This window comes from Jaculus jaculus, chromosome 10 (assembly GCF_020740685.1).
Source record: "Jaculus jaculus isolate mJacJac1 chromosome 10, mJacJac1.mat.Y.cur, whole genome shotgun sequence".
Lineage (NCBI taxonomy): Eukaryota > Metazoa > Chordata > Mammalia > Rodentia > Dipodidae > Jaculus > Jaculus jaculus.
Window position 1 is genome coordinate 5,424,400 of NC_059111.1, and position 13,429 is coordinate 5,437,828.

The window sequence follows — 13,429 nt, forward strand, 5'->3', positions numbered from 1 at the left end:
GCAGGAGGTCCTGGTATGCCCATATTCTCTCCTGTCCCCTCCTCTTTCTCCCCTCCTCTCTCAAATAAATACTTAAAACATGAAAGCATTACTGTTTAGTACACGTGTGTATGTATGGGCATGCACGTGGAGGTCAGGGACAGCATCACGTGCTGGTCCTCGCCTCCCACCTTGTTTGAGACAGGATCGCTCTTATTTTGCCCTTGTGAACATCAGGTTGGCTGGCCCAGAGCCCTGGGGTTCTCCTGACTCCACCTCCCATTGCTTTAGGCACTTTGGGATTATAAAACACATTCACTACTTGGATTTACCTGGATCTTGGGGAATCTGAACTCTGATCATCAGGCTTGGCACCTTTAACCACTGAGCAATCTCTGCAGCCCTGACTACTTCACTTTTATTAATTGCTATTGTGTCAGCTCTTACGAAGGGGGTTAGCCTTTAAAGGCACATCCTTGTTCCACAGCAGAGCAGGAGAGATGGGTAGTTTTACCAACCAATTTTGTCAATGAGAAGACTGAGGATTTGGACAACTAGTGTTTGAGGGCACAGGACTAGAAACTGGTGGAACCCTTTGGAATTCTATCTGTTTGCCCACTGCACCTCTTTCCAGAGTCAGGGTGTGCTACACTTGAACTTTGAAGGCTAAGTGAGATGGTGGTGTGCGGATGACTCCACCCGCCTCCCGACTCCCCTGCCTTTGCCTGACAAGCCTCCTGCCTGCCCCAACTTCCTTGGGCAGACACGGCCAGTCCAGGGCTGGGACTGGCCAGTGCTTCAGGATGGGAGGGTGCTCCCTCAGGGCTACCTGAAGCACGAGCTAACTGTATTAACAGGTGGCATCTGGGTTGTATTCCATTTTACACTGTTTCTGTGTTCTTTATGAATGAACCTGACTTGGGACATGGAGGCTGGGGCCTCCTTAGCTGTTCAGCAAACAGCTCCCTGCCTGGGTTTGCTAAGCTCCGGCTCCCTAGGTGCTCTGTGTTCCTGTGCCCTGCTGCTCAGCCATCCTCAGGGAAGTCATGAGAATTGTCATTCTAAGTTCCCATCTCAAAGCAACTGAGTTCAAACATCACCAGACCTTGGGTTGGACACATCTGTCTCAAATCAGAAAGAGAGGGCTTACCAGAGCCCCAGAAACCCTGTGTGGCTATAGGTGGAGCAGGGGCTGGAGGGCTCTACGTTCTAGCCAAGGTGGGCTGGAATTGGTACGCTTTTTGTGCTGCCACAGTATTAAAATATGAAACCACAGGCACACTTCTCAACACAGCCTGGGGGCACCACGTTGGAAAAGAACTTAGGCACCCAGCACGTGGGAGGCAGAGGTAAGAGGATTGCCGTGAGTCTGAGGCCACGATGAGATTACACAGTGAATTCCAGGTCAGCCTGAGCTAGAGTGAGACCCTACCTGAAAAAAGGAAAGAAGGAAAGGAAGGAAGGAAGGAAGGAAGGAAGGAAGGAAGGAAGGAAGGAAGGAAGGAAGGAAGGAGTACCTATGTTGCCCACATTCCACAAAGGAAAAGAAAGGAAGGAAGGAAAGAAACTAGGCAACTCAAACCTGCCTGACATATCATACCAATTTCTTAAGGAAAGGAAAGCCCGGGACTGCTCTTGAGAAATAGACTAAGGGAGTGGAGCACCTGCCCAAGTCCTGAAGCCCTGAGGCCATGGGGAGCTCGCAGCCTGCAAGGGTTGGGGGGGGGTTCAGCCAGGCCCTCGCTACTTACACAAAGGACCACGGGGAACCTCCCCCATTGACTTTTCCACCAAAGTCTGTACAACAGGCCAACCTTTCTCTCAATATGGTCAAGAAGCAGGCGAGGGTCAGGCAGCAGAGTCACAGACAGGGCCTCACGCAGCTCCTGGGACCTGGCTGCGCTCGCCCTCCGGCAGGCCCACAAGTGAACAGGGCTGTAGAACACCCCACTGGGCAAGGCCCCCAGGCCTCGCCACCACCCCACGGCGCGTGTTAGCACTGTGTGGAGCGTAGCGAGCCCGAGCCCCGGGGAGGGGGCAGCCATGGCTGCTCCCAGAGCCCTGCGACCCTCCCTGGCTGAGGCGCTCCTCTCCTATGAGGCTTCCCAGAGGACTGTGCCATAGGGCCAGGGCACACGCGATGGCCTCAGAGCTGGGCGAGGACCGAGGGATCCCGATGCCCTACAGGATGGCCAGCAAAGAGACAAAGACCATGTTCTGTTCCTTTCCGTGGCTGCTTAGGGTTGTGTGCCCGACACTCCTGAGAGCTGAAGAGCAGCTCTTCCGTGAAGCAGGCAGCGGGGAATGACCACGGGTCACCACAGAGGGCCTGGGAGATGGCGACCGACGGGTGTGACGTGTCCTACCCGAAGCCCCACACCTTGTGAGTGGCAGCTAAGGCGCTCTGCCGAGAGGCCTGCCTGTGCGTGTCCCTTTGACGCACTATGCTGTCAGCTACTGCCGTGGGCAAAGGCCCACCGAGCGGACCTGGGGAAGGCACGTTACCCTCCTGAAACTGTGCCCTGGGAAGGCATTCTTGAGATGTCAAAGGCTGCCACTGTTGTGAGGTTTACAAGGCGGTGGCCACATCTGGCTTGCTTATTCATGTAACTGACATAACCGCTGAGGAGAGAATGTGGGGGGATGGAGGGGGGCTTTCTCAGTTTCCTTTCTGCCTGTAGCCTCTGGAGATCCTACCGGCCACCTCCTTCCCGGCTGTGGTCTTGTTGTAATCTCACTCTGTCTGTATTGGTGTTAATCAGTGCTCATGCCATGGTAAGTCACCTCTGCACGTGCCCATCCAATCACCTCTGGGAGAGCTTGATCTGATGTCCCCTGATCACCTACAGCTTAGATGTCCAAGGCCTGGCGTCAGGCTCTCCCCCCCAAGACTTAACTTCCAGGGAAGTGGTATATTAATTACAATGAAGCCACTGGGAGACGCCACCAGCAGCGTCAGCTCAGACTGTGGCTCATGTCGGTGAGAGATGGCTCTACAAATTCACATAGGCTATTTTGTGTGAAACTGGTTATTCATATATTTGGCTACATTTATTTTCCACACAAAACCATGTGAACATTGCGAACAGTGTCAGAGCACAAGTTTATTTTTTTCATCTAATGTATTCTGTAAAAATGCCATAGCAGGGGTGCAGTGCTTCCTATGCAAGCATGAGGGCCTGAGGGAGCCTGAGAACGCTCACGTTCAAGCCTCCAGATCCCAAGTATGACACATGGGCGAGGCCACTCGTGCCTGAGCCCTCGTCCTGCCGGGAGCAGTGACCCTGGAACCACAGAGCCCTGTAAGCTCTGGATCAGTGGAGAGACTGCAGCTCAGAGCAACACCAGGCGGAAAAGCAATGGAACTGAACACCTGATGTTCTACCCTGGCCACCGTGGGCAAGTGGTCCTGCCACAGGTGAGTGTATGGGGCACCTTTGTGTACACCACATCACACACACACACACACACACACACACACACACACACACTCACACACTCACTCCCACACTACTCCTCAGTAACATGAGAGCACAAGACAGCTGAAAACCCAGCAGAACGGACTTCGTGGGACAGACTTACAGACACAGCCATCCAAGGAATACACAATATAAATGCTTTATTGCTAGCACAGTTTCTTTTAAGTAAATTAAAAGAAATAACTCTTCCTTTTCACATCCTATACTGCAGCTTAAAGGTAACAGCTGGTTAATGGCATGTTCACGTGGATGCGCTACAAGACATGAGCAGGCCCTTCGCTGAGGGGCTCAGTGGCTTGTCAAGGCTTCAACCGCTGAGTGCACTGTCATTTGCAAGGAGAGCTTGCTTCCACCCACTGTGGACAGACAGGGCTATAAATAGAAACCAAAACTGGGTGTGGTGAGAAGCAGAAGACAGTTAAATACAGGAGGATCTATGTGTGTGTATGTATATACATGTACCTATGTTGCCCACATTCCACATATTCTACATGATGTTTGGTACTCTTAAATAAATGAAGCTCGTCAAGGTTGGAGACTGGCTTGGATTCAGCAGTGGAGAGAGAGGGGAAGGACTGATGCTGCCGCCTGCACCAAGCTGGGGTCACTGGAAGGAAGGAGGAAGAGGAGGGCGAGGCTGGGAGGAAGGTGAGCTTGGCTCCCCTCCCCTCTGTCGGCTGAAGCTTGCTGGTTGAGAGGCCACAGTGGTGAGTGGCCAGCCGCTGGGCAGGCACGGCAGAGCAGCTCTGGTGGAGTGTGGCAGTCAGGGCACACTGGAACTCTGCAAATAGAGACAGAAACTCTCAGGCTTGCCCAGATTTTTGAGGTCACTGCCAGTGGATTTCAGGCCTGATGGAGGTGCAGTGGGAACTGTGGCTCTGAGTATATAGTCAGTCACCTAAGGAGAATTATCAACCAGCACTGGAAACAGAATCATTTCTGCAAGGCACCCTGCCTCACCAACTTTGTGAGTCAACTGGTATTGTGTTTTGGTTGGTCTTAAGCTTTAGAGAAGATCTTACCTACCTAGGAAAAACAAGGACCAAGTGCCTTGCTTTATTCCAGAATAACCAAGAAATACACACACACACACACACACACACACACACACACACACACACACACACTCCAACGTATATAACAAGTTCAGAAGCGAAAACTACTTCGGATGACTTCTGGTTACACTTGTCCTTGTCTTTGTTCCCTGGTATTATTTATGGGTGCAGGAAAGCAGACTGAGTCAGGAATAACCCAAACTTTACTCCTTAGGACATCTGCAGTGTACCAGCTCCTGGCGTTTTTAGTCTGGTCGGGCTCTGTAACTAAAACCATCTCATGTTTTGCTTTGAAGAAATGGATAACATGTAATGGTAATTTGGCTGCAAAACCTTGGAAAATTGTTCCAGGCCCAAACATCTGCCCTAAATGAGCTCAGCTGAAGTCTCCTCCGAGGAGGGGGGGGGGTGGTGAGTGGGAGAGACTGGAAGGGGAGGCATGAAGGCAGCACCAAGGCCACCTTCCTCCAGGGAGCACCGTGACGGAGCACCAGCTCCTACAACCCCTGGCACAAGCAGCAGCCGTGCCCTTGGCTCCTCCCATCTTCCCTAGCACCGGGGCCTCGGCACTGCCGTGATCCCACCAAGGGTCTAGAACCCTGTCTAGCTGGCCTGTGCCCACCATGAGGTGACCTGCTTGCTATATGTCAATTCAATCTTTAAAGAAGGCTCAGCTGTCTTCTGAGCACTGGGCCTACAGAGAGCGGAGGGAGAGGGCCGGTGCCTTTCCCCTTCCCCTTCACCTTCCTCCTGGGCCTTCTCACGAGCTCTTCTGCGGGATCTTCACCGTCACAGTCTTCACTTCTGAGTACTCCCGCAAGCCGCACTCTCCCCTGCAACACAGGAGGAACCGCGTGAGCTGCCGGGCTCCCGGGAAAGGAGCAGGGAGCCTCTGCTAACAGCACGACAGCGGGGCCTCCACCACACACTCCCAGCGGAGGGAGGGCCCAGCTTGCCTGAGCGCAGAGAGTCCATCTCATGAACGTTACCACTTCTTTAAGACCCCATGGGGTGCCGCTCTGCCGAAGCCAGCTCTAGTCTCTCTTCTGTGTGATGTCCCCACTATGGAACCTTGCCTGGGGAGCTGCCTCTGGAGGGAGGAAAGCCTGAGAGTCCCAAGCCAAGGCCTCCCTTTCTTAATCCTCAGATGTCCTAACTGTGGAGGGGTTCTTGCAGGCTACCATGGGAAACTCAAACCTTCTGCAGCCCCTGCAGCCACGGTCCTGAGTCAGTCCTGCCCGCAGCCCTGACCCCCAGCCTGAAGCCCCACATCGAGGGGCGTCAGGAAATGCTAACCAATGAAAAGACAGCGAGAATTGTTAGTAAGCATTCCCCCTAAGATGCTCCTTTGGCCACTGGGATCTTGGTTGGTGGTAGATAAAAGACTGTCAGAAGAACTGTAATGAGTCATTCTAGGCCACTGCTGGGCTGGGCTGGGCTTGGGGTAGGAGCTCACAGGTGACTGGGATTGAGGGAGGGTGTCTGCCACAGCGTCACCACTCTGGGAGGCGTACCTGGAGCACCCCCATACACACAGTTGCCACCAAGAGAAAATGAAAGAGCACTCAGTGGCCTTTGAGTATGACAGATCTTAACAAGTAAGGCTATCTTCTACAGTGGCCGGTTGTAAGAGGCACAGTTCCTGGGCCATAAAAACACGACCTAGGGAAGTGGCTCATCTTGAGTCTTTTCAGGGGGCCCTGTGGCTCTGACAGCATTGTTGGTAGTTCCTCTGAGCCCCAAGCATACCAGAGTTGATAAGGTTTCCCCTGGGCCATCAGAGGGCCACCACCAGTGTGATGGGGAGACTGGGCAAGTACACTGTCTCATCTGTCTGGTCACTCTACTTAGAAGAGTGAGAATTCCATGGTGGCCTCCCTCATTAACTCCATCCAGGCCCTGGGAGTCTTCATGACCAGCTGAACTCTGGCGTGCCCTCTCTCTCTCTCTCCCTGCCCCGGGGCCACCATGCATGTGTCTCTCCATCAGGACATCATCTGCTTCCCGCTGGAAGTGAGGTCACTCCCTCCTGTCTCTGGCTTGTGCACGCACTTGGGCAGTCCCTGAACCACACTTTCCTCCCACTTGGTTCTCCAGGCTATGAGGAGTGTGAGGGATTGCACACAAGAAGAAACATCTTGGTATAGTTGCATTCAAGTGTGACCACAGGCTCCCACAGTGTCAGGCCACATGCAGCGCTGGGAGGCCGGGTGGCTGGGCAGGGCTCCTCTGTAGCCCGGGCAGAGATGAAGGTGGCTCTGTGGCAAAGAAAGCAACTCAAGTCTATAGTCAAAGGACAGCCATGTGCTCAGAACACCAAGGAGAGGCAGTGACAGCAGAGCAGCATGGTGGAGGCAGTGTGGAGAAGCAAAGGACCCTGGAGAGGTCAGCAGACAGGCGCACCAATAGCTCTGCTGTCGGCTGGCTCAAGGACATGGTCAAGTGACCCCTTCTGTTAGCTGCTCAGCTGCCTCTGGTGACAGTTACTGAGCCTCAGCACACCCAGGTATCATCCTAGGAGCTCGTCTGACCTGTACGTTCTTGACCTTCCATCTCAACAGGTCTGGAGAGGGACCCGGAAGGGGTACAGTTGGCCATTTGACCGACTCTTTGAGAAGATCAGCTGAAAGTCCTGGAGTCTGGACCCTTCAGCAATTTTGCCACCTCATTCCAGTCTTTCTCTCAAATTGCATGACCAGACCCACAGTTAGGAGGAGCCACTGCTGTCCAGGAGGTCCACTCCTCATTCCTGACGTGCCTCCACCTCTTTGTGGCTACAGTCATGGCTGCACAGGGTCTAAGGCCACAGAAACAACGAGAAGCCCCCATGCCTGCTTCTTAGTGGACCAGGTGACCGTTCTAAGATGAACCAAGGAGACACACTCAGAGGTCAGGGAGAAAAGGTCGGCTTTGGTGGCATCCAGCAAGCCACATCAGGAATTACTCGGCCCACTCCCAAACTATAGCAGGTCGGTGGAAGGCACTTCCCTTCTACTCCTGTCGGGGTGGGCACTGAGTCTGCAGGTCACAAGGCAAACCAGCGCATCCAGAGGGAAGGTCCGCGGTCTCTCTGAGCGGTATCAAGGGTGGCGGGCAGCGGGGCGAGGACAGCGCTTCCTCACAGCGGCACCCTGCAGAAGGGGCTCTCATCGCCCATCTTGCAGACGAGGACAGCAGCTTTCACAGAGATGGAGAAACTTGCCCAAAGTTGCACAGCCGGGAAGCAGAGGCGTTAGCGTCCACCTCTGAGCAGTGACTCAAAGTCACCTACCTAGTGGACTACCATGAGGGCTGAGGAAGCAGCAGCTCAAAGACGGGAACCCTGCGAACCCCACTCCTGGCCGATGTGGTCACAGCACGTCCCACAAGCACCTTCCCACAGTGCCTCTGCACGCCATGCCCTCTCTGCTCTACTCTCCGAGCTTGAAAAGATGTTCCCCTCTCCATCTGCCCAAGCCTGCTTCTCCTCGACAGACCCCGGTGAAACCTGGCGAACACTCCCCTCCTCTCCCGAGCCCTCACCCCGGGGCCACTTCAGCGCTTCATGGGCTTCCCCAGGGCTCCAACATCATGCACATCACGTACCCAGCAGTACTGCGAGGGACTTAGTGAGCGCCACTTCCGTCCCGTCCACAGACCAAATACAGCGCTCGATAGTCTATGCTCAAAACTTGTTATTGGCAATTATGAACCAAGCACTTGCTCAAAAAATAATAATAAAATAAATACATGCATTCCAAAATGACTGGAGGAATTGAATCACGGGAGTTAGAAAACTGGGTTCAGCTCGCTTCAAATGCAAGTGGACTCTTATTGGATGGAGAATGCATCAGTTCTAGAAGGCTCTGGCTACCACTCATCCCATGAATGCCACTTACAAAACCAATCAATAATGGGTCTAGTTTACTTCTGCTGTCATCCTTTTGCAGGTCCCTAACACTCCAGGACTGTGCTGGGCTCTAATCCTGTCCCTGGAGAGGCCCTGTGCCCAGCCCCCACACTTCCATGGCTGGATTTCACAGCTCACAGATTTGAACCGCAGACCTGCCACTTGCCAGCTGTGTGCCTTGGGCAAGCTAGCTAACTATTTTACCCTTTCTCTCCTTATTGGGGCCATCTGTAATGCAAAGATCAGTGGGTCTGTCCCATAAAACCAGTGCAAACACCAGATGAGACCAGTTAGGAAAGACATTAGCTTAAAGCCAGATACATAGCAGACATTTAATTAAAGGCAGCTGCCATGGTCTGAAGGTCTGTGTCACTCCCAAATCCACATGTTGGAAGTAAGTGGCCAATGTGATAGTATTAAGTGATCAAGTCATGAGGGCTCCACCCTCACAAATTGGATGAGAGCCTTCTAGTAGAGGCTTGAGCGAGCTTCCTTGGCTTTCAACTGCACGAGGTTGCAGAAAGTACCATCTATGAGGAATGACTGTCCCTGACACCAAATCCACTTAGTACTTTGATATTGGGTCAAATCCCCAGAACCATGAGCAGTAAACTTCTAGTATTTACCTCCTTCTGAGGCTGGGGTATTCTGCCACAGCAGCCTGAAAGGAGTAAACAACTATCACTGTTCCTGCAAAATCCTCCTACCCTCTTCTTCCACTCGTCTCTGCCAAAACATTCTTCATATGCCAGAAACAACCTTGGCCTTCAAAACTCCGCAGTTCCCAACAATTCCCTTTAAAGCTCTTGATACATGTTTACTTTGTATCTTCAAAAAGCCGAACACAAATGGTCAACAGATATTTTTTAAAATGAGGGCTGGAGAGATGGCTAAGTGGTTAAGGAACTGAGTTCGGTTCTCCAGTACCCACATAAAGCTAGATGCACAGAATGGCACATGTATCTGGAGTTTCTCTGCAGTGATTTGGTGTGCCCATACTCTGTCTGTATCTCTGGGCTTACAAATAAGTAAATAAAGTATTTTTTTATAAAAATGTTCTGGTCCATTAGCCATTAGGAAAAAGCAAATTAGAACTACTCTGGTGGGCTGGAGATATGGCTCACCAGTTGGGGCACTTGCCTGCAAAGCCTAAAAACCCAGGTTCAATTCCCTAGCATCCATGTAAAGCTAGATGCACAAAGAGGTGTATGCACCTGAAGTTTGTTTTCAGTGGCTAAAAGCCCTGGCATACCTATTCTCTCTGTTTGTCTCCCTTCCCTCTATCTCTCTCTGCTTGTAAACAAATTAATTAGTTAATTCTGAGATTTCCCCTCACCCCAGTAAGATTGGCTGTCATCCAGAAAAACTAATGACAACACATGCTGGTGAGGTTTTGGAGAGAGGGGACCCTTAATCACTGCTTGTGGGAGTGCAAACTGCTGCAGCCCCTGTGGAAATCAGTGTTGAGGTTTCTCAAAAAGCTAAAACTTGAACTACCAGATGGCCCAGCTACATCCCTTCTAAGTATATGCCTAGCCAAAGTTCCAATATCCAACCCCAGAGATACTGGCACACCTAAGTTCACTGCTGCTCTGCTCGTGATAGCCAGGAGAGGGAGACAACCTAAATGTCCATCATGTGGTAACTGGAGAATGTGAACGTGGTCCAATAGAGTCTTAGCTATAAAGAAAAATGAAGTTATCAAATTTGCAGAAAAAAAGGATAGAACTGTGAGGTAACCCAAGCACATAAAGACAAAAAAACACATGTTCTCTCTCAAATGTGGGTCCTAGCTTTTAATGTTTATATGTATGTATAAGAGAATGTGAGGCTGAATGTGGGCTATGATTCAAGATAGGAGACCAAGAGGTGATAGAAAGGAGGAAAGGACAAAAGGAAACGTGGTATAAAATCAGAAAAGAGGGGCTGGAAGGATGGCTTAGCAATTAAGGCACCTGCCTGCAAAGCTAAAGGACCTAGGTTCAATTCCCCAGTACCCACATAAGCCAGATGCACAAGGGGCACATGCATCTGGAGCTCATTTGCAGTGGCTGAAGGCCCTAACATGCCCATTCTCTCTCTCTCTTTCTCTCTGCTTCATTCACTCTGTCAAATAAATAAATAAAAATAAAATATTCTTTTTAAAAAGCAGAAAAGAGGCTAAGCTGGTGAGGGTTCAAGAGTGGACGGGAAAAGGGGAATGAGAGGAGAGGAAAAGGAAATTAAAAAAAAAAAAGTTAGAAAACACCCTAGTGAAGCCTACTTCTTTATAGACTAATAAATAAATTTTTAAAAATAAAATAAAACGTATATACATGTATCCCTTGTCCTGACCCTGCACTCTCAGCTTTAGCCGACCTAAAGTGGCTGAGCAAGGGACACCAGCAAGTGGCCTTGGTGAGTTCAACAGGGGTGGCCAGAAGCTACATGGGGGAGGGGAGAGTGGCAACCTGTAGGGCTCACTGCTGTGCTGTGGGGAATGAAAATGTACAAGAAAGAGAGATTTTACACAAAGCTTCATCACTGGAGAGCTGGATTTTCGCCCAGTGTGCGGGCAGCAGGTAGTGTTTCTGCAGGGCAGACGTGGCCCTAAGGCTGGCAGCTGGTAAGGGCAGATCCTGGGTCCTGCCATGGCAGGTCCTTGATGGGGTTTTCTGTGACCCCAAAGCACAACATGCAGGTTTTCCTCTGTATTTTCAAAAATGAAACTGAACACCCGATGCCCTGATTGCTGTCTGTTCACTCTTCGTGAATGGGAGCTGCATCTAACTCTGCTTGGAACCACGTTAACAGTTCATGGTAGCCTGCAGGCAGTAAGAAGTGAGCGGGAGCTGGGTGCGGCAGCTTGCGCCTACAACCGCAGCGCTGCAGGAGGAAGCCGCACCGCCTCAGAGGGAGCTTCGGGCTAGGCTAGGCCAGAGCAAGACAAACAGAGAACACAGCAGTTATCGAATGGCGGGTGCAGCTCCTCCAAGTCTCTGTGCTGGCACTTGCCACTCCTATTTCCCTGTGGGCATCAGCAACTTTGACACTTACATTTCTCTCCCATTTCCAGACATCTTGAACCCACCAAAGGGGCTCTGGGCATTTAAGGCATTGTAGCAATTGATCCTGAAAGAAAACATCACCCTGTCAGTATGAATCCTACCTCACAGAAACAATCCCCCTGGCATGACATTTCTTTTAAATGCTTCATGTTCTGTTCTCTTTTCTAGGTGAGAAGGTCACAGTTACTCTGGCGTGGCGACTCAGCTCGTGAAGTGACTTCTTAGACTGAGATGTGGCTGGCGCCTCCCACCCTGCAGAGGGCTCTGCCTGTGTCGCCGTGACCCTCCCAACCACAGTTTGGATGTGGTTTGTCCCCCAGGCACTCGAAGACTGCACGCTTGGCCCCCAGGCTGGTGATGTTGGGTGATGATGTGAAACCATTAAGAGGGGATCCTCAGGTCAGGGGAGGAGGGGTGCTCTCAGAAGGAAGGGACTACGGCAGCTTCTGTGGCACCCTTGAGCTTTTGCAAGAGTGTGCTGTTGCAGGAGCAAGCCTGACCCACTCACTTTCCCCCTGGTTGTTTGTGCGTCACATGATCTCTTCCTCCCACATGCACTTTCACCACAGCCATCTGCCAGAGGGCAATGCCACCAAGAAGGGCCCTGCGAGAGTCTGCATGTGATCACTGGACTTAGAGCCTCCCTGAGAGCTAGATAAACCTTTTTAACAGATCAAGTTTTCCAGCCTCAGGTGTTTCATAACAGTGATGAAACATGACCTAACACAGGCCTCTTCATCACCAATGGAACTCCTCAGGGGCTGTGGTGGTTTGAATTAGGCATCTTCCATAAATTTATGTTCTGAATGCTAGTTCCTCAACTGTTGGCCATTGCTACTAAAAACCTGATTCTGTGGCTTTGGCCTTTTGGAACTGTTTTTCAGGAGGGATGTGGAAGGATTTGAAATCTTGGCCTAAGAGATACCTTGCAGTGCTGTAAGTACAGCTTGATGGACCATTCTGGTCAGAGTTGAAAGACCTGAATGCAGTAAGAACTATGGACTCTGAGATTTGGCTAATGAGGGGATGAAAGAGTTTTGCCTGGACTGGGCTAGAAGCAGTTTTTGTGAGAAGCTTGCTGTTATGGCTGTGTCCTGAGAACTTGTGCAAGGTTTCATTGCATAGAAATGGACTGGTGTGAGCAAAGGAATATGGCACAGAAAAAATGAAACTTTGAACTGAAACTGCTGCCCGTCCGACTGCAATTGTTTGAGAGATTACAACCATTGAGACTGGACCAGCTGACCTGCACTGGGACAAGAGGAAGAATGCAGACTCTCTGGAAGGGACCTGAATGCTGATTTCTCCCTGATTAACAAATTGGTAGCCTATCTGGTACTATGGCACATAACAAATGTCAGGAAAGAGAGGGTCACTGAATTGGTAACATGGTTTTGTTTGTAGAAATGGCCGTGGGCAGTGTGCAGCAGGCTTGTTGGATTATCTGCACAAAGGCCCAGTGCAGTCGTGAGGGTGACCGTGGGCTGCAGTGGAGACCCAGGGGACAGGTAAGCACTAGCCAAGGAGAGCTGCCAGCACTGGATGAAGTTTTCCTGTACTGTGAGTAACCTAGCTGGAAAGGAGGAATTAGAACTCCAGAGACTCAGCACTGGTTAATTTATTGTACTTGGAGGCTTGTCAGTGGTTAGAGTTGTCATATTTGGAGCTACAAAGTTTGATATTTGCCCTATTTGTTTTAAATTTTATATTTCTTTGCTATGTCCAGTGCCATGATTTTCAGTTTATTCTGTGTCATTATTTTTATTTATTTATTTATTTACTTACTTATTTATTTATTGGTATTATGGCTCAGTTAAAAGACCTTGGACTATGGGGATATTTGAACATCACTGGGGTTGCTAAAAACTCTGGGAGCTTTTTAAAGTTGGACTAAATGCACTACATGTTATATCACAGATGGTTATCAGTTTATGGGGGCCAGGGATAGAATGTGGTGGTTTGATTCAAGTGTCCCCCCTG

The 13,429-nt window shown here is 50.7% G+C and overlaps 1 protein-coding gene across 1 annotated transcript in view; it reads right to left on the bottom strand.

Annotated features, from left to right (window-relative positions):
- Positions 1-3,581: 3,581 nt before the first annotated feature.
- Positions 3,582-13,429, bottom strand: part of Aldh1a2 (aldehyde dehydrogenase 1 family member A2) — an 85,192-nt gene continuing 75,344 nt past the window's right edge. The window contains exons 12-14 of the mRNA XM_004662501.2: positions 11,439-11,513; positions 5,257-5,346; positions 3,582-4,239 (exon numbers count right to left, since the gene is read on the bottom strand). Of these exons, the coding sequence (XP_004662558.1) occupies positions 5,274-5,346; positions 11,439-11,513 (148 nt within the window). The 3' untranslated portion in view covers positions 3,582-4,239; positions 5,257-5,273. The remainder of the gene's footprint in view (positions 4,240-5,256; positions 5,347-11,438; positions 11,514-13,429) is intronic.